Consider the following 21,667-nt stretch of genomic DNA (forward strand, 5'->3'; position numbering starts at 1 on the left):
TCTTGAAGGGGAGCTGTTTGCTAATCACAAGAACTATGTTGTCTCTAACAGGACCTTTAATGATGATTGTGGAGTTCTGTAAATATGGCAACTTGTCCAACTATTTGAGAAGCAAGAGAGACGACTTCCTCGTCTACAAGGTGAGCGGCTTCGTCTGAACTTCCCGCCTCGCGTTGGGCTTCTGATCTTCTGATCTTCCCAGCTGGACGTTCGTGAGTTTTGAGTTTTGCTTGTGTCCCCGCTCAGAGCCCGGACGGTAAGGTGGTGTCGGCGGGGTCGGGCTGTGAGCTCAGCGAGCTGATGAAGCAGCGCCTGGAGAGCGTGGCCAGCACCGGAAGCTCGGCCAGCTCTGGCTTCAACGAAGAGAAGAGCTACTGCGACTCGGAGGAAGAGGAAGACGGTAAAAGGCCGAGCCCGTTTGGCTTCCCTTTCAGCTCCCCCGTCTTTCCTCCTGTGGAACGAACGCTCCCCGCAGATTGTTTTCAAGCCTGATGGGACGTTTCCTCCTCCTGTTGGGCAGTACAATCGCTGCAGCGGGAGCCGCTGTCACCCCACTGAGTCTGGGGAGGCGCGTGTTTGCTTCCTGTCCTGGCCGGAGTTGGGCTCTGCTCTCTGGCTTCCAGCTCAGCATGTCGGCCCTTTATTTTTTATTTCCAAAGTGTTATTTCAGACTTGATTAGCTGTTTACTCAGGTGGAGCGGTGGAAGGACTCCCGAGAAGCTGGTTAACAAACGAGTCTCATTACCACACGTTTCACCTGACATCCTTTCTGAAAACACGGGAGAAGCCGTTTTGATCTCGTCGGTAACGGATGTTTCAAAGGCAGAGAGCGTAGGAGGAAACAGGACGTCATGTTAAGTCGACTTCTTGTCTTTACATTTGCAGGTTCCTCCCGTGGGAACCCCCTGGGGTTTTATCTTCTCTGATTTATCTGGCAGGTGTAGGGAGCCGACCACACCGACTGTTAGGAAAACAGAAACAGCCTTGGATGAGAAGATTTGCTGCTTTAGATTTATGAAAATAATTCCCCCCCCCCTTCAGTGGAAAAACACTTTGTCCTTTTAATTTTACAGAGCCGGAAGATTTATACAAGAGGGTTCTGACGCTGGAGGATCTGATCTGCTACAGTTTTCAAGTCGCAAAAGGGATGGAGTTCCTGGCTTCGCGCAAGGTATTCACTTCTCCGAAGGGACGCGTCTGCAGTTTCATGGCACAGGCGAAATGTTTCAGGACATGCTCTCATTTCCAAATACGACATGGATTCATGTAACAGACCAAAAACGACGCAGATCATATTCGTGATCTGGAATGAAAAATTTGAAAAGTGTGGCATGCGAGTGTTTTCATCCCCTTCTTGCTCTGTTGGACCTAAATCAAAGAACCAGAACACGGCACATACAGTTTTTATACACATTAGGGTTGTCAAAAAGAATCGATATCTAGATATAATCAAAGCTAAAGTGATGATTTATTCAAAGATAACTGTTTGCCTTAAACATCTATGTGAACTCACCTGTTCACATTTGCCCAAACTGTCATGGCGCAGCAACAACGGAGACGCTCCCTCAACAATGATCTGTTGTTGGGAGTTTAAACACAGCTAACATGTTGAGTTCAGCCAGAAAAACAAAAGAAAACAACATACTCAGCTCTTTTTATCGACAAGACAAAAGCGTTGATAAGAGGAGCTTTACCTGGAAGGGGAAGAAACCAAATGCTGAACGATAATAAAATGCTGATGCTACAGGCTAACACTTTAGCGTTGATGTTTGACAGCAACAATAAAAAGTTGGCAAAGCTCCCTTTATGCACAACACTGAAGTCGGAAACCTTCCGGATGACACAAAGCCAAATTTATTTACATAGTGCACTTAAAAACAACAAGACACGACCAAAGTGCTTCACAGTTACACCAACAATCCTATGATAATAAACTGAATAAAACCGTAATAAAGATGACTAAAGTCCAAAGGAATTAAGGGTTCTAAAAACTATTTAGTGTCTTTATACCCAATGAGTCAAAATCCAGGGAAAAGAACAGGACTTTTAAAAGACATTTAAATGATTTAATGATTTTCACCTTGCAGACATGTAGAGGTTAGCTACAGAAAATGATCGATCACCTCCGTGATCACAGAAAGATGTGGGGATATTCAAGAGATTATGTAGATAACATGGGGCTGGACCATTTAAAGCTTTAACTGTGAGCAAGTTTTTTGAGAAATCAATGGCAGATGGTAAGCCAGTTAAGAGATTTTAAAACCAGAGTTTGCTTCTTTGCACCGGTTTGAAGACGAGCTGCAGCGTTCTGATCTGTTTTCAGATGCTGCAGAGATGATTGATCCAGCCCAGCAGATAAAGATTTACAATAGTCCACATGCTACAAAAGAATAGCTTAGATTAAACCATATTTATGTGTAGGAATGGCCGAGTCAAGGGCCATCCTTAAATCTAGTTGAGAATTCAAGATTGCAAAGAGGACCGGGCAAATATTTCTTCCTCCAGATGTGCAAAGCAGGTTAGAGACGTGCCCCAAACCACTTGCAGCTGGAACTACCGTGAAATGGGCTTCTACAGCGTATTGACTACAATGCAAACACATGCCGCACTTTTCAGATTTTTGATCTGCAAAAACAATTTTTTGTTTTATTTTCTATATAGTAAAGCGGGATTCACTCCCTTTTTTTTAAAGGGTGCACGGAAATCTGCAGTGTGTAAAAATATCATATGTGCGTAAAATTCCAGAGAACTTCGGCAAGACCTTCGTCACCTTTGTTTTGACCCACTTTTCGCCACGTTCGCTGGATAATTTCTCCCCCGTGGTTTGTAAAGGATGTCAGCCTTGATCTCATTCATAGTTTGGGGGAGACCGGATGAGACTGATTAGAGAATAAAGCTATTGTTGTGAAATACCTTCAACAGGGGGGGAAAAAAAAGAAATTCCAGTCGTACTATTACTGATCTCTCGACCATATGTCTCTCCTGCTCCATTGTTTAAGTTTGGAGAACAGTAGCACGCTTGTTTTTAAGTACATATCCCTGCTTGAGTCTGACTGAGTGTTTTTCTGTCTTTCATCAGTGCATTCATCGGGATTTGGCTGCACGGAACATCCTACTGTCTGAGAACAACGTGGTGAAGATTTGTGACTTTGGCCTCGCCAGAGACATTTATAAGGACCCGGATTATGTGCGCAAAGGAGACGTAAGTTTCTTCGCGCCTTGGACTGCCGTGTGTTAATCCAATTATTTGCACAGCTGCCCGATATTTACGGCTTCACAGTACGCCACTGCAGAGTTGACAGAAAAAGAGAGACCTGTGCAGCTTCTGCTAAATGAGACGAAAACTTGCTTTCAGGGCAAAAAAACCTGCTGCTGTTTTCTTAGATGTTTTTCTGCAGCTCCGGAGGGGATTGATAGGTGAGATGTACAAACAGGTGAAAAGCATTAATTGGTATCAATCATTGGTCACAGGCCAGGCTGCCGCTGAAGTGGATGGCTCCTGAAGCCATATTTGATAAGATCTACACAACCCAGAGTGACGTCTGGTCCTTCGGTGTCCTGATGTGGGAGATCTTCTCTCTCGGTGAGTGTGAAAAACCCGGAATGAGCTCCAGACTCATACGCACTTTGATCGATCACACTTTTTGGAAAGCTCAATTTCACTAACCGTGCCCAGGCTTGATTATTTACTGACCTGTAAAATCAAGAAATTTATGAAACGGAACCTTTCTGACAACATGAAGTAGGCTAAAAAATATCTCAAAAAGCAACGTATAGAAACAAAGTTATTAACTATTGGTCTAGAAATGGTTATAAAGACATTTCTAAGGCTTTGTGAGTCCAGAGAACCACAGTAAATACAGAAAACAGTGGAGCAACTTGCAATTGATACTACAGGAGTCCTTTTATTTAGGGTCAAAAACTGTAAGAGACCTTAAATTTGTTTAAGACTTGTTGGTTGACTAAACTAGTAATTTCATGACCCCACCATACATTAAAGGCTAGATTTTTATTTTATTTATTAATTTATTTATTTCGCCAATTTTTCAATCCAATCCAATTCAATTCAACTTTGTTTATAAAGTACCTTAAAACGACCATCCCAGAACCAAAGTGTTTTACAGTTAAAATAAGTCCAAACAAAACTAAAATGTAACAGTATTCAATAAAATAAGACTAATATAAAAACACACATAAAAAGCACACAATATACAAGTAAGAGTCATGCATTAAAGCAATTTAAAAAATGCGTTACAATCTAAAAAAAAACAACAACAAATTAAACAATGAGCTAAAAGCAACATCTCAAAAGACGGGGTTTCAGACGTGAATTTCAATATTTAAAAGTCTAAGATCATGAATCCGTGTAAGATTACTCTACTGGAGTAAAATTAGTAAGTCATATTAAGTTTTTTTTTTTTTCAAAGCATCATCAGGTCTGATATGGATAAAATTCCCAGTTTAAAACTAGCAGGATTTTATGACGTTTCAGATCAATATTTGGGTTTTCTGCCACAAAAAATTCATCCACTGTGAAAACTACTTGAAGGAAACCAAACTATTTGCTTAATATGATCTTCAACATAATCTATATTTTGTCAGTTAATTAGATAGCCCCTCTGCAGTGGATAAAAGAGGCCCAGATCAGTTAGTTTTTTGTGTTTTCACTCCAACTTTCACTTTTAAAAAAGCCCATAAAGGCTGCCGCTGGAGTTTTGATCCGTGTGAATGTCGAGTTTTTGCCACTGAAGTGTATTTTTGGACAGCCCCAAAGATGAAATTGGGAATTTAAACAAATAATAATAAAAGCTAATGTTTCAAATCAGCTTTTCTCATGACATGCAAGAAGTCGTTTAGGGCTGGGTTAAAAACTTTATTTCCCACGTCGTGGATGAAAAGTAAATAAATTCAGCGGTGGTTCCCTTTCGAGCTTGTTAAGTGATAAGTCCGACGGATTTATGGGGCGAGCTGAATGAGAATAACAGCAACGTCCTTTTACTGCATGTAAAAAGCAAACTGCAGCTACGTCATGCAACTGTCTCTGATCGCAGGCTCTTTATCTTAAATTAACTTTCAGCCATATCGGTAGTAAATCATGCATCTTTAAAAAAAAAAAAAAGTCAAGTTGATGTTTCTGTTTGATGTCACTGCACATTATTATTGAAGCTACACCATACTCCATCTTTCTCACTCATGTAACCCTATAAATCCCTCTTTTTAAAAGAAAACCAATGGTGTAATGTAAATGTTATGCAGAGGTCCTTCTCCTTCCTTCCCCCCAGGTGCCTCTCCGTACCCTGGCGTCCAGATTGATGAGGAGTTCTGCTGCCGGCTGAAAGAAGGGACTCGGATGAGAGCGCCAGATTATGCTCCCTCTGAAATGTAAGAAAAAACGTTAACTATGCTTAAGTAAAACAAGATAAGGGAAGTTTAAAGCATGCTGTTAGTCCTCAGGATGCTTTTAAGCTGACTGTGGGCAACAGTTTTACAAACAGCACCGATTGTAGTACCTTGCAAAGTCGTATTTTCTCAGAGAACAGCTAGAAATTAATGCACTGTATTTTATTTGGATTTCCGGGGAAAAAGACCAACATGCATTTGGACGTAGCTGTGACGTGAAAGGAACAGGGTGGTTTTTAACAACAAGAACAAAAAAATCTTTGATACTCCTCAGTAAAACCCAGTTGTTATGGAAAAGTGTCAAGAAGAAAGTCCGTGTTCAGAGAAAGGCGTCAGAAAAGATGGTCGACGCTTGCGAAAAACCAAGTCGAGGACACAGAAAACATTTTATAGACAAACAATTTGGCCTACAGAACACTGTGTGTGGTTAAAACAATATAACATGTCCCTGAACAGACCATCATCAAAATGAATCATCATTATATGGGAGATAAATACAAGGCAACCCTGGAAGAAAACCTGTCTTCCTGCTGGAGTTTCACCCTCCAGCAGGAAGCCGACAGCCTGAGCTACGACACGATAATATATACCAAAGCGCTTTCATTTGTTTCAGTGGTCCAGTTAAAGTCCCGTACCAAATGTTGCAACACTTAAAAATAATCGACTTCCACAGATGCTCTCCATCCAGTCTCTTTTGCAAACAATGGGTAAAAATGTCAATTCAAGCTTTTGACCAGAAGAGAAGACTCAAGGTGGCTCTTCTTAAAAAATACAGATAAGATTAAAACACAGTTTTACGGAGAGGCTTAAGGGGTGTGAGTACTTTCTTTAAGGCCAATTAAAACATCTGATGTTGAGTGTTACGTAACATTTGAAGGTCTAATTGATCTTTTAACATTTTACCGTCTGCAAAACCTGCTTGCATGTGCGGCTAAAACCCAGCTGAGGTCCAGTTTCTTGTCTGTAGCTGCAGCTTTAGGTCTGCGACGCCTTGATAAGAATCATCAGCTCTGAACGTTGCAGGCTAGTGATTACCCATGCAGGTTCTGAGCTTTGCAGCACTTTCTTACTGACAGTGACGCGGATTAAATTAAGCACCTAAAGCGTCTAAAGGCCACATGTCCAAGTTTTTTCATGAGCAGAGTTTGAGGACTTTGTTGGACATGTCTCTTCTTTGTGTGCATATTGCACCTGATTTTAATTTGAACCCTGGTTATTTAGGGAACTTTACAATGCACAAATAATATTAGTATTACTATGAATATTAATAGCTGCACAAAAGAGATGATGATCTGAATAGATCTACAAAATGAAACCCAGATTCTGAGTTTCTGGACGAGTCAAGACTCCTTTGTGCTTTTCATCTCAGTTCAGGGTATCCATTAAGGAAAGCAGCCCTGCTAGATTAAATACTTTGAATTCTTACACTGAGAAGTCTGCCTTCAATTTAAAGTGTAGATAAACCCCGTAATCAGGTCAAACAGGATGCAAAGCAGTGCACTCAAAGTCATGATGCTGCAATGGCCAGTCAGTCACAGGCAGACCTAAAGTCAGATTCTGAGACAACTACCAGCCTCATAGCAGTTTGGAAACAGAGGGGAATGATTAAAAACACACAAAGCCACAGGAGGCGATATTTAGTTTGTAACTTTGCCGGCTTAATTTCACATGGAATGTGGTAAATTTCTGATGCATCGGAGAGGAATGCACCGGATGCTTTGCAACGAGTGGGTGCACAATAAAAGGATGCTCATTTCCCATCACACGAATTAAGAGCGCGGCCTTTCCTTTTCCAGAGAACAACAATGCTGTTTATTCTCATTGAGGAGAAGACAGGAAGTGTATCTTAAATTGTGCTCTCACACATTGTGTGCACCTCCTGCTCAATAAAACACATAAGATCCTGCATGATTGTGCGGGATGGATGCTACCTGGATGAGTGTGCTCTGCATTTATTACCAGCTGTCACAGGCGAGTTTTAATCAGTGGCAGGCAGTGACTGTAGAGAGGCAGCAGTGGATCTGTTTCTAATCCTCCTCTACACAGAGGAGGTCAAGCCATGAAGGTTCAGAGCTCCCCACATTGCGTAGAGATGCTGACAGACCGGCAGAGAGCTGGTTGCCCTCAGACACAGCCCAGAAGCTCAGCACCAGCACACGAAGACAACAGGGTGTGTTTGTTTCGGTGGAAGAATGAAAGCACCACCAAACCCTAAGGTTACTCTCCCTCTTCCTCTTTTCTCCAGATATCAAACCATGCTGGACTGCTGGCACGGAGAGCCACAGCAGCGGCCGACCTTCACGGAGCTGGTGGAGAGGCTGGGGGACCTGCTCCAGGCCAGCGTGCAACAGGTACAGCGCGCAAACACAAGCCGCCATGTACACTGCAAAAACTGATCTAAAAATAAGTAAAATGTTCTTAAAGTTAGTGTATTTGTCCTTGATTTGAGCAGGTAAATAAGATTTGCCAATGGAATGAGTATTTTGACCCCTAAAATAAGATAATTAGACATCCTGCACTTGAAATAAGATGATGGAGATGAGTTGTTCCTATTTTAAGTGCAAAAATCTTGTTCCATTGGCAAATCATCTTATTTACCTGCTTAAATCAAGGACAAATACACAAATTTTAAGAACATTTTACTTATTTTAAGTTCCGTTTTTGCAGTGCTAAACCTAGAGCTGCGGTCAATTAACAATTAACACTGAGAGGGTTTACAGTTTCTTTTTGCAGGGAGGAGTGATGGCTCCAGTGATTTAAAAAAGTGGAAATCATTTAAATTTGTTTTATTTATTCAGGTGCCTTATAAAAACATAGGATTAGGTAAAGAAGCTCAAATATATTGTGAATTTTCTATAATCCACTCAGGATCACAATTATACATACGAGCAGTGGCGGGTTGTCAGTAGGGGGCGCTCCCGTCAACATTCATGAAACAAAAAGTGGAATCACAGAAAACTTAAATTACAAAATAAAAAGTAATGATCACATCTGTTCGCTCATAAAATTTGTCAGACTTCTGATTTTTCAGCATTCACATTGTGTTAATTTGGGGTTAATTTGTGTATGTGTGTGTAGGCCTCTTCATTTTAATGTGTGGCACCGTATCTACTTTCTAACGCTTTCTGGTTGCATGTGACTTCATGCTGGTCTCTGATTGGCTACCTGAAGGTTCTCCTCGGGGTGCAGCGTTGTTGTCTCATTCTTCAGTCTCACACCTGGGGTCCGTTCTTCGTACGTTGCTTAAAACATCCAAGATCAAATGACACATCCAAGATGATTTCATCCGGCTAATCATGATCCGGCTAATTGGGTTCTTTGAACACACCTGTTGTTTATGATTAGTATAGCTGGATTGAGTTATCTGAGACAACTGCGCGTTCATGCATTTGTTTAAAAGGGGAAATGTATCGATAGTAGAAACAATGATCAGCAGTGCTGCTATTGGCTGTTCAGCAAAGAACGCCCACAGTTTTTTCTTCCAAGCGGAACAAGAGCTTGGAAGGTTATGCCGAATTTGAGTCATTAATTAAAACACCTAAAAATCTGTTAAAGCCAGGAGAGAGGGCTGGCAAAAAACAGCAGACAAATTAATGCGTAAACACTGTCCATGATAGATGTTTCTATCACTTTCTACAGTATGAATTTTTGCGTTTTAATAATCTCATATTTACTTTGTTCTTTTATGTCAGAGCGTCCACTGGACCCACTAGAACATGGGGGCAAGTAAAAGTGAAATACAAGAATATTCTACAAAATGGTAGCCTTTAATTATTATACTTTATTTTAAAAAGCCACTTTTTGTGTCAAGAGATCCAAATTTCAGTGTCATTCCTTAGACACGAGAAGTAAAGGACACGTGCAAACTGGGAATTTTAACAAAAAAAAATCTTTATCCATAAAAAATGAAAATTTTCCTTTTCCAAGTCATACACAGTTTACACGGTAAAACTGTAATGCTCCGTGTCTAGATAATCCATCCATAGTTTTTTCTAATACAATATACAGCTCGACAGGAAGCAAGCCTTTCAAAGTAAAACTAAACTTCACAATAAAATGGCCGGAACAAATCTTCTTACTGAATATGATAAAAAATCACAAGCAAACTATCATACAAATAAATAACTTAAATATTTTATATTTATGGCTCCAACACCACTTTTTCCTCTTTAAAAGCCACTGTTAAATGATGTGTGTGTCTGTTTATAACAGCCACCAAGAGAAATCTCTCTACAATTACACTGTCGCGCTGCTCTAAAGGATCCTATCTATTGCGCAATACGTGATTAATTCGAAAAACTCTGCAAATTATTCTTGCACCTACAGGTTGCAGTCGTAAAAATGGACATGGCTACGGCAGACTTCCCTATCTCCTCCGCTTATACAGCAGTGATCTAATCTTGTTTACATGAAATAAGCCTGCTCTGGAGCAGGTTTAAGCTGCCGCACATGTTGCTATGACAACAAGTGCAGGAAGTCTTTCAAAGAACCAAACGATCCAAGATCATGCCAAATCGTCAACAATCAAATCCAGCTAACTGAGTTAGCGACATACGAAGAACGGACCCCTGGGAGCTTAGATGTGTTAGAAACAACAAGACAGGAGAGAACGGCCCAGCAAACAAACATTCGGTCAAATTATTTACAAAGCAATGATCTAACAAGGCTTTAGCTGGAGAAAAAAAAAACAAGTTGCTAAAGGAACTTGGACCCGGAACGACCATCTTAAAAATCCCCCCCCCCCTCCTGCCCCAAAAGAAAAATGTTTTTTAAAGGTTGAAGGGGTCTTTATTGTCCCCGTTTGACAATTTGTTGCACAGCTAGCCATAATAAGCAAACAATGAAACGACAATCACTCAGTTTAAAAAAAAACTGTGCAGGTTAATCACTTGTTAGCGAGAACAATAGCTGCTGGACAAAGGAATATTTTAGCCTGTTGGTCCTGCATTTCTGGCAGGACGTTCCTACGCCCCGACGGAAGAAGCAGGAATTTACCAGCCGACGGGTGACTCTGGTCCCCAAAGGATGGAGCGGGCTTTGCTCCGAGTTCTGAGCTGGTGAAGGGCAGCGAGGTCATTCAGGTTAATACCTGCAATTTTGCTGCACACTCCTACGATACCCTGCAGTCTGTTTTTGTTTCTGAGGGAGATGGAGCCATACTAACCAAGTAAAGGAGAAGGCGAGGATGGATTCAATAAAACAAGAGTAAAAGCATAAAAGTGCGGTCAACATTAAGATTACGTAGCTTCCTGTAAAGATACATGCGCTGGTGGGACATTTTGCCGACAGCATCAACTTAAAGTCTAAAAGGTCAGCTTGTCGCCTACATAAGTCCAAAGGTACTTCTAGTTCTTGACCATCTCCACTGCTTCATTCTTAATCAAAAGTCAATCTTCATCTCTAGTATTTTGTCACATTGATTTGTTGGAAGGAAGAGCTGCACCATTCCTTCACTACCGGACCATGCTCCAGGTCATCACTGCTCAGGAGGGACACAATGACAGAGTTATCTGCAAATTTAACAATGTGTCACCCTGTATGTTGACTCTGGCATTATATAAAACAAATAATAAAGCTGGAAGAAAACGTCCCTTACTGAGTTAGGGAGAAACTGAGTTTGTACTCATCAGCAAGCTTCAAATGTGGCCCCTCCTCTCATCAGAACTGGCAGAGTTCATTTGCAATGGCTAGTTTTCCAAGTTTTTAGGCATAGTTGACAGATTTTCAGTTAAGTATCTACAGAAGTTTAGCATCAGCCTCCTTTCTCCAGTCTGAAACCAGCATTCACTCCTCCTGAAGAAGCGTAGAGCTACAAGGACAGTCGTCTGCATCGTTGAAGGCTTTGCGGCAATCCCTCATACTGAGCATGCATGAAGTGACAGTAGAGAAGAAAACTCCCCATTAACAGGAAGAAAAACCTCCAGCAGAACCAGGCTCAGTGTGAACGGTCATCTGCCTCGACCCACTGGGGGTTAGAGAAGACAGAACAGAGACACAACAAGACAGACAAAAATAGCACACATTGATGCAGGAATACTTCATGTTACCTTAAAATAAGGTTCTCCACAAGCCTTGCAGGGGGACCAAAGTCTGCTAAGTTGAGACCAAAGCTGAACTTTTTAGCCCGTATGCAAAATACTGTTTGTTGGAAAACTAAAACAACCTTGACACAACTTCCAGCTTGTCTTTCTACGTTATATAGTAATAGCGGATGATCTGTCTCCCCTGGATGGTGTCACAGCTAACAGGACGCCAGACCAGGTGTACCTACTATGAAGAGAAAAAAGACAAAAAGTTTAAAAGATGAAATAACAACAAATGATGCAAATTGGAGAGCAGTAGGAGAACTCAGCAGAGAGAGAAAAATAGACCCTGATGTCCTCTAGTAGCCTAAGCCTATAGCAGCATAACTATAGAGGTAGCTCAGGGTAACATGAGCCACTCTAACTATAAGCTTTATCATAAAGGAAAGTTTTACGATTAGTCTTAAAAGTAGACAGGGTGTCTGCCTCACGGACCAAAACTGGGAGTTGGTTCCACAGGAGAGGAGCCTGATAGCTAAAGGATTTGCCTCCCATTCTACTTTTAGAGACTCTGGTGGTGTTCCTATCTTCAGCTCATGTCAGGCTTGTACGTCGGTAGCTCCGGCATTGTTTCTGGACATCCTAAAAAAACGACCTTTCATCTCAGGGTGTCAGTTTGGGTCCGACGGTTAAAACTTTCAGACAATTTGGTGTTCCAATGAGGCAGGGATCAAACACACACCAGACTGTTGGACTGAGCAAAGCGGACTAACACTAGCGTTCTGGAGTGGCCCTGACCCCAAAACTATCAAATAATGTAAGAACTATACAGCTTTCTTCTTCCTAAGAGACATATCCATATGTTAGCTGAGATGTGTTTGAGCCTCTGTGTATGTCTTTGACCCTGCATAGATTATAAAACAATCATTATGTAATTCAAAATAGGTGAACTCAACTCTAGTTTTGAAAGATTATTGAAATAGTCCGTTGTATCATTCCTAAGCCCCCAAAAAGGAAGGCTTCAAATGCATCATTAAAAGCCCCTAAATTAAAGAAATACATGAGGATGATGAGTTTATGTAAACTTCTGACTGGAAATGTAGAAAAAAAAACAGAACCAGAACACATTTGTCCTCCTAACGATGCTTTGGCTCAGCAGAGCGGTTATCACAGCATTACTCGCCACTTTAAAAGGATTAGTCACAAAGTTAGTCACATAATCAGGAGGAAGCGTTGAGGGTCGTAGTTTTAGAGAAGGACGGTGCTCGCTGTAACCGTGAAGGGAAGTAACACTCAACAACAACACTCAGCAGCCTTTGAAATGCCACCACACATCCCGTAAAACGAACCACATGGCGAACAATGGGATTGTTAGAGAGATGCAAGGTTGTCTGGTGTGGACGCTGTTCAGCGTCAGACACAGCAGCCTTTGTGTGGCTGTCAGGCGGCTGCTACAAAGATGTTAAACTGGAAGAAATTCAACCACAATTATTCGTTTTGTGCCCTTATATAACAGTGCTTTAAAGAACAAGGCGAATTCCTTTCTCCTGAAAAAAAAAATCCTCTTGTGTACAGCATATAAAAGTATCTATAGCGCTTTAACTTTTTCACATTTAGTTTTCTCTAGGAGTACAACTTCAGTGTATTTTATCAAGATTGTGCATGATAGACCGACATAAAGCAGCACATAATAGGGAAAGGAAGGAAAATTATACATGTTTTTAAAAGTTTTTCATAAACAGATTACCGGAAAGTGTGGCATTTAGCCCTCTTTCCTCTGATACTCCTAAATAAAATGTAACAAACAGCATCAAGAAGACCAATGAGAACACTAGACAGGTCAAGGAGAAAGTCTAAAACAGAGTTTGACAATAAAACTATATCCCAACCTGTAAAGATCTCACAAAATCATCTGGGCATAGAAAGAGATGTGGCACAACTACAAACCTACCAGCTTGGTGTCTCTGGAGGAGCTGCAGGTCATACACACCAACAATCTGGGCTTCATGGAAGTGTGGCAAGAGAAATAAGCTGTTGTTAAAAGAAGGTCACACCAAGTTCCTTTTAAATTTCTCCACAAGCCTTGCAGGGGGACCAAAGTCTGCTCAGATGAGACCAAAGCTGAACTTTTCAGCCCGTATGTAAAATACTGTTTGGTGGAAAACTAAAACAACCTCAACACAACTTCCAGGTCAAAGCTAAATACAGAGCCATCTGTATGAAGCTGCAAAAGATCTGACGCTGGGGTGGAGATTCACTTCCCATCAGGGCGATGACCGTGAACATACAGCCGTAGAGTGGCCTAGTCAAAGTCCAGACCTCAAACCAACAGAGAATCAATGGAAATAGTTGATGTTTGGAAAAGCTCTTTTAAAGATGCTCTTCAGCCAGTCTGAAATGAGCAAAACTGGTAAAAAAAACAACAACAGCAACCCCAAAAGTCTTTAAGATGCTTGCCTTGTTATCTCATGTATCATTTTCCATCCATTTCACAATTACGCATCACTTTGTGTTGGTCTATCAAATAAAATCATAATAACGTAAATTTAATCATGGCACTCTAAAGATAAAGGGATGTAATTTTTCTCACTTAATGGCGTAAAAGCGCGGTGATGAACTCCGCTGCTCCAACTTCATATTAAGCGCTTTGGATTTATTAAGCATGACTCTGGTTTCTTTGGCTCTTCGCCACCAACCTTGGATGTTTTTGTTTGCACAGCGCGCACAGCACCAGCCATAAATCTACCTCTTGTGTTGATTTAGGAGGGAAAACACTACATACCCATCAACACAGCCCTGCTGGCGAAGGTGGGAGAGATCGAGGAGCCGGACGAGACGTCCACACGGCCCGTCTCCCTCCGCGACTCAGGGGGCAACTGGTGAGTGCCTGGATTGTTCTTCAGTGGCTAGTTTACGTATGGAACTAAATCAGGACACTTTATATACCTTTCCTCATTGAATTATTTGACAATCTACTTTAAAAGTGATACCAAACTATGCCCTCCGTTTAAAAAAGCTCATGATTTTCATGTTCTGCAGGCCTTGCCCTGTATCTTAAAATGTTGGTGTCGACATTTACGCCTCCCTCGGGCTTCATCTATGACACTTTAACCCCCTGTAACTTATTTTACAGGAGGGAAGACAAATGCGATTATTTTACAAATGTCTTGCGTTTTTTGCCTGCGGCTAAATTCCTGCAGAAGCAGCTCTGCATGTGTCCAGTTCCAGAGAGCGGCAAGCCTGGCTGCGCACGCTTTGTTTTCCTGGCTCCAGTCTGCAGCTCTCCTCTGTGAACCTGCTCACACACACACACAGACACACGCACGAACCGATCCTCAGACCGGTTCAGCGAAAACCCAGATTGCTTTTGCTTTTCTTTGCTGAATAATCTCCAAAAACACCAACTGTTCCTGCTCTGATTTAGCTGAGAGGAGATGTTTAGCTACGACCGGAGCACAATGAGGACCTGATAAGAAATGCACGCATTTGGAGCTCCTGAGCTTTCACTGCTGTTGCTCCCATCAGGAACCCCCCACCCCCCTAAAAAAAAAAAAAAAGAAAGAAAAGAAAACACAGCGCTGGCGTCAAGATTTAAACCCACTTATAACAATATTTGTTAAGCTCTTGGGTTTTCACAGTTCTTCCACGAGTGTTTATTGAGGAGGCGCTGAAAGGCAGTAATGACAGTCAGCCCTGAAGTAAAAAACCGAGCTTCTGTTTAAGTGTTGAAATGCAAAGCAAGCAGTGTGCGTTATCAAAGTACAGCGTCATGGATGCTGAACGTTGTTGACGTAAATGATTGGGTTCCCGCGGTTCTGTTGCTGAACTTGACTCTCGGTCAAATCGGAACAAACTCTCATAGCTGGATTTTTCTCCTCCTTTTCCCCCCCCTCAGGAACATAAAGATCCGCCCCGCTAGCGTGAAAACCTTTGATGAGATCACCATGGAGAACGGGAAAAATGAAAACCAAGAGGTCAGTAGCTCAAATTCTGCTCCGCAACTTAAATATGAACTCTGAGCTTGAACGCAGTTACTTAAATTTAAGCTGAAAATACGGGCAGAAGTTCTCCAGAGGTGTTTTTTTTTTTTTTTCAGACTTCAACTGTTTTTGCAATTGGTCATGAAATGTTTTTTTTTTCCTGCAATGTGTGTGCTGAAATGAATCATGAAACTTGAGGAGAAGATAACATTAACAGTATCTAGCAGATAATGGCTATGAGAAACAGGGAAGAAATCCATCAAGCGAGTTGCATTAACCCCCAATTAAAAGCAGTTTTCAGCAGAAAGCTCTTTGGAAATCTCCCTGTTGGAGCTTTAAAACACAGTAGACCATGAGGAGACCACAAAATGTTAATTTTAATACTCGGATCAGTTTGAAATGATTATTTCCTTTCTTCATACCCTAAAACGACAAGTAAGACTTAGACTGCCAAGGTGCTAAATGGCAACAGGCTACTTGTGAGAAAGTACTCAAAGATCCATTTGAATTAGGATTTTTTTTTAGTTTAATCACTTATCGTTTTTCCAATGGTATATAATTTTTTTTTTTTGCCTGATCAATTCACAGGGCAGAATCTAGTGGCTTTACAAACTAAGCTGCATTTTAGTGAAAAGTAATGAGGGAATGAACTGTCAAAAAGTAGAAAAAGCAGCCAAAGTTATAAGAAAACGGGTTAAAAGACATCAAGAAAGCCTAAAGGACAGTTTGCAGACCACTTTAAAGAAATGCTTTGCTCCTTGAAAGGAAAATGCAGAAACTCCTGCACACTACGGCTCTTTTTCACACTTATAGTACTAAAATTTTCATGAATTCCCATCTTTCTGTCTCCGTCCTGCTCAGGGTCAGTCGGACAGCGGGATGGGCCTCTCGTCCGACAACATGAAGACGCTGATGCGATTCGAATCGTTGGCCGGCCGACCTCTGAGCATCATGGCCCTGGCGTACGTAAGCTGCGACCTTCCCGGTGCCCTTCAAAAAGCGACAAACACAGACGACGATCGCAGAGAACCAGCATGGAAACCGGCCCGCCGTGCTGGAATGTAGACGCTGTAACTGTCCTACAAACGCACACATTTAAAAGACGTCGGCGGGTTGTTTCCTCTTTCGTCCAAAGGAACCAGCGCATAAGAGAGGAGTGGGAGGAAAAAAGCTGAAGCTTTACAACTAAAGTACTAAAAACAAAGGTAGAGCGAGGCTCTCATCTGTAGCATCCTAAACAAAAAACCTTGCAGAAAATCTTGTGGGCAATTTTTACCCCGACAACACTGCAAAAAGGGAACTAAAAGTAAGTAAAAAATTCTTGAAATTAGCATATTTTTCCTTGGTTTGAGCAGGTATATAAGACTATTTGCCAATGGAATAAGATTTATGCACTTAAAATAAGAACAATTCATCTCCATCATCTTATTTTAAGTGCAGGGTATCTAATTATCATATTTTAGGGGTAAAATATACTCATCCCACTGGCAAATAGTCTTATTTACATGCTCAAATCAAGGAAAAATATACTAATTTTAACAACATTTTACTTACTTTTAGTTCCTTTTTTGCAGTGAATACAGTTCAGACTTTGATGACTTTAAGATGTGCGTTTATTAAAAAAAACAAAACATATGAAGCTCTCAGAAGATAGAAATCTCCAACACTATGTTCTCAAATTAGAGGTCATTCGAGGAATATCTCAAATACGAGAGGAGATGTCTGGAAATCTTTTTGCTTTCAGGGTCAGAGTGTTAAAAGCCCAATAATTACCCATTAACCCTACATTTTGTTGACTTTTGATACACCAGCAAAGCACTGGAGCTCAAACTGGACGTGCTTCTCTTCTGAGTCTCTATTAAGGCAAGGAGGAAAAGAGCCTAAACTTGCCTGAACAATTAAGATTTAACTTGCAAGCAGCTGCTGTGGGGGGGGGGGGTGACGTATGGGACCGAGCTGAAGACACCCTCTGAGGCTCTGTAACTCATTTACAGCTCACCAAACTCCACACCGCTGCGCTCAAAGTGTCCTTTAGATCTGAAAACGAAACATCGAGAGCTCGTTATAGGCCTGCCTGTCCAATCGAGCCCTCAGCCGGGCACAAAGAGTTAGCCCAAGCATCCAGACAATGATCTATGTTTGGAGGGGAGGACTCTCTCGCTGGGCAGCCACTCAATCACTGCCATTCTTTGAACTTAAGAGGGTTTACAGGGACCTCCCCTGCAGGAGCAGCCTCTACAGTCATCTGGCCTCGCTTCTCTCTGCTGGGAAAAACAAGAAAAACAATCTAAATCCAGATTATTGCAACATTTGCACCGAAAAACAAACATGTATAGCCACTCTGCTGTTTATTTCACTTCAGAAGCTCATGACATGTTAATTTTTAACGGCTGGTTTACCAGGTAGTTTATTAATCAGGACTGAATTCCTCCTGCTGGGAACTGACCCTTTACTGTGAGGGGAGAAGCTCTGGAAGCCCGTAGCAACGTCCGAGACAATAAGTCTCAGTTTGTCACAATCTGGGAATGAAACCAAGGAGAAAAACCTGAGAATGATTAATAACATCTGTCATGCAAGAGGGACGGTTTACCTGGTTATCTGGATCCAGGGAGGACAATATTTAAAGTTCTCTGTCCTCATTTGTTCTTTACAATATTCAAATTTACAACATAAAAGTCAACTTTATCAGACATTTTCCTTTGAGAGTCGGAGAAGGCGCGGTAGAAATATGGCAAAAATACAATTTACTTAACATGTTTAGGATTTCTGCAATAAAATAATCCTTAAATCATTAAAATAATCTTTTTATATTTGTGTTGTTCACTGTAAAATTCTTACTGTTGACAATTTTAAGATCTGTCCAGGGACAGCCGATGAAAAATAGCCTTTTGGCTAATTCTGGTGCATTTGCAGGAATGCTAATTAATGTACACTGTCCCTGTCAAATAAATAAATAAAATAAAAAATAAAATAATACAGGGATTAGGGCCATTTGTATGTATCATGATTGGAATATATGTTTTACCTATCTCCTTTTTCTTGATCGAGATAAAAAACTATTTTATCGCTATTCATTGATTCGTTTCACCAAGATTCTTGTTCTTGATCAAGGGTGATCCATGCTGAAGTTTCAGCTGATGATTATTTTCATTTCCTGCTCAATGCACTAGTTTTTATTCTATACGATGCATTAATTGCTTTAAAAACAAGTTTATATAATGTCACAAAAGTTAAAATGCCATCTTAAGGAGGTGCACTTTCTATATGCGTTGAAAGAAACAATAAAATTGCTTTAAATTGTAGAATTATGAAACTATAGACTAAAAGGTAATTCAGTGTTATATACAGAGATTATTAGAGGAGAGCTTTGATTTTTTTTTTTACTTTAATTAATTAAAGCGTATTAAATACTTTATTTGCATAGAAGAATTCTTCTTAGTCTCAGATATCTTTGTGTTTAAATTGTAAAATATGTTGGAAGAAACTAAAACAATTGCGATAACACAGAGGGGAAAAAGCCCCAACAATTTTAGTTTTGCAAAAAAAAAAATGTTTCCAATTAGTATTTCATAGACTGTAGCAAATAAATGAAAGGTTAAGTTTGATTTTATTTCCATTTTCAGGCTTCATAGTCTTTGTGATGGAACCAGTTTTAATCCAGAAAACAATCATAATTTCTTAGAAAATGAAGAATTATTATTGAAAGAGGAAAAATAAAGTGCAGAATCCCTCCAGGTCACATTGCATTAAATGTGTGCAGAATTAAAGTCCAAATACAGGCAGTTATATCAAGAATATGTAATTTACTAACAGAACTGAATGTATAAAGTCCAAAGCAGGAAAAAAAAACTAAACTTGGCTAATGGAGCAGGAAGGAGAATAAACCCAGGGTCAGAAACCTGGAAAGTTGAGAACAATAGCAATTAGCAATGAATGAATAAACCTGAGCAGATTGATCACTGGGATGAGAAACAGGTGAGACTAATTAACCTGGAGCTGCATGAGATACCAGAAGACCAAGACAACAGAGAGATTTAGGTGAAGAGAACCAAAACTGTACAAACACCTAAAACAGTGGTTCTCCTTCCTGTTCCCCGGGACCCACTGACCTGCATGTTTCAGGCTTTTTCCAGCTGCTGCACACATTACTTGCTTGATTACCAGGCCTCCGCTGCTTAAAGGCATGCTGAGCAGGTAATGCAATCATTTAGGAGCAGAAACAGCCCTAAAACACGAAGGACAGTGGGCCCTGACTGGGAAACGCTGATCTATAGCGGCGCGATCCAACAACACAGTGACTCAGAATATGAAACCAGAAGTCTTTAAATGCAGAAACGGCGTGACAAGAAAAACAGTAACATAGAGCGAAATGCACAAAGGAACCAGACGACCAAACTAAAACAAGAAATTGGGTCTATACTGCAAAAAGGGGAATAAAATTAAATAAAATTTTCTTGAAATTAGTGTATTTTTCCTTGATTTAAGCATGTAAGTAAGACTATTTGCCAATAGAATGAGTATTTTACCCTTGAAATAAGATAATTATTTACACTACACTTGAAATATTTTAATTGCAAATATTTTATGGGCATAGTGTTGTTTACCTGCTCAAATCAAGTAAAAATACACTAATTTCAAGAACATTTTACTTACTTTTAGCTCCCTTTTTGCAGTGAACAAAGGAAAAATACACATTTGTATTTTTTGCACATTTTTTGCACATTTTTTGCATCATTGCAGCTCATACAGCATTAAAAATGCTATTGGACTCCTAGTCTTAAAATTGCACAAACAAATGCATTCATGCACAAATGCCCTTGCACAATCCAATCTGTACATAAATAATGTCTCTTTTTTGTTACATTTCAACTGTTTGTATACTGTATATTTAAAATCTACTGTTTACTTCTAAATCTCTGCCGCACCTAAGACTGTAATTTAACTTCTACTGCGATTTACAAAAGCTGTACGAAACGAAAGTTGTCTAAGTCTCTAAGTCTAAAACAGTAAAGCCTAAAAAGTAGAGAACAAAATGCAACATGTATGCAAACTCCTTCACACTACAGTCATGTTCTGCCGTTTTAGATGTTTTGCTGAAATGTTATTTTGTGTGTCTTAATTCTCTTAAGTTGAATTTGTTTTGCGTGTGAGGCGGTTTATCAGGCCCCTGTAACCTGAGCGTCTCTGTGTTCACAGGATGAAGGCGGTGAGTAAGAGTAAAGAGTCGGTGCTGAACGACTTGGAGAAGGAGAAGTTCCCGCCCACCGTGCCGCCTTTAGACTTCAGTCTGGACGACTCGGCTCTGGACGCCAGCCTGGAGTGTCACAGCCCTCCGCCTGACTACAACTATGTGGTGCGCTACTCCACCCCTCCCGTGTAACCTCCCGTCTGAACCCCACTGGAGGATCTGAGGGTGGAAAAGCGTCAAGGCCCCCGGCTTTGTTCTCCTCTGTTTTGACGGCTCTGTGTCACCGTAGGAGAGGGAAACACGAGGTTCCCTCTCTATGTGCTCAGAAGTGACTCAGCTCCACTGGATCTCCGTGGACTGGTGATTCCTGTTTTTTTTTTTTTTTTCCACACGTTGGCTTACGTTAATGCTGCTGGTCTGTCCCAACCTTCACTGTGATGTGTCAAAACAGCTGAAAACAGCCTCAGGTATTTCTCTGATCTACTGTGAAACAAACCGCATCGATCCCGACTTTACCCCAGGAAAAAAACAAATAAAAAGACCCATGAAGAGGATGAAGAAGAGGGAAACCCAGGAGGGAAAACGTTAAAATATTGGTTGATTTTTTACATCCTATACGTATAAAAGAATATTAAAATAAATGAATCTTTTACATGACTTTGTGAAAAACTTCAAGTAAGGCAAGCCAAGGCAGATTTATTTGCATTTTACATTTCAGTAAAAGGACAATGCAAAGCTTTACATCATTAAAAGATAGGAGAATAAAAACAGAATAGTTCTCCTGTGGTCATGGTAAATAAACCTACGTTGACAACCTGGATGTTTCTCATAGTTCTAGTTGTTTTAAATTATCACTCTGACTGTAGGTGTGGGCTAGTTTATGTGACTAAGCTCAGAAATATTGGATGCTTTCTTGTGTTTCCCATTTTGAACAATGCCTAAGAGAAACAGGCCTCTGTGTCACATCCAACTTCCCAGTGAAACAACAATTAGGAGATCACTGACACGCTGATCCACTTGAAATAGCAAGGAACAAATTTTAAGTGACTCGGGTGCATTGATGGATTTTAGAGGAA

At 40.6% G+C, this 21,667-nt stretch overlaps 1 protein-coding gene across 2 annotated transcripts in view; it reads left to right on the forward strand.

Moving 5' to 3' along the window:
- Nucleotides 1-21,232, forward strand: part of kdrl (kinase insert domain receptor like) — a 64,624-nt gene extending 43,392 nt beyond the window's left edge. The window contains exons 20-30 of one of the 2 annotated variants that reach the window (XM_012861799.3): nucleotides 52-140; nucleotides 247-400; nucleotides 1,074-1,171; nucleotides 3,080-3,202; nucleotides 3,472-3,583; nucleotides 5,283-5,382; nucleotides 7,646-7,751; nucleotides 14,187-14,302; nucleotides 15,319-15,397; nucleotides 16,265-16,365; nucleotides 20,600-21,232. In XM_012861799.3, the coding sequence (XP_012717253.3) occupies nucleotides 52-140; nucleotides 247-400; nucleotides 1,074-1,171; nucleotides 3,080-3,202; nucleotides 3,472-3,583; nucleotides 5,283-5,382; nucleotides 7,646-7,751; nucleotides 14,187-14,302; nucleotides 15,319-15,397; nucleotides 16,265-16,365; nucleotides 20,600-20,783 (1,262 nt within the window). In that variant the 3' untranslated portion in view covers nucleotides 20,784-21,232. The remainder of the gene's footprint in view (nucleotides 1-51; nucleotides 141-246; nucleotides 401-1,073; nucleotides 1,172-3,079; nucleotides 3,203-3,471; nucleotides 3,584-5,282; nucleotides 5,383-7,645; nucleotides 7,752-14,186; nucleotides 14,303-15,318; nucleotides 15,398-16,264; nucleotides 16,366-20,599) is intronic. The other variant, XM_036127201.1, reaches the window with a different exon arrangement.
- Nucleotides 21,233-21,667: the final 435 nt, after the last annotated feature.

Source organism: Fundulus heteroclitus, chromosome 23 (genome assembly GCF_011125445.2).
Source record: "Fundulus heteroclitus isolate FHET01 chromosome 23, MU-UCD_Fhet_4.1, whole genome shotgun sequence".
NCBI lineage: Eukaryota > Metazoa > Chordata > Actinopteri > Cyprinodontiformes > Fundulidae > Fundulus > Fundulus heteroclitus.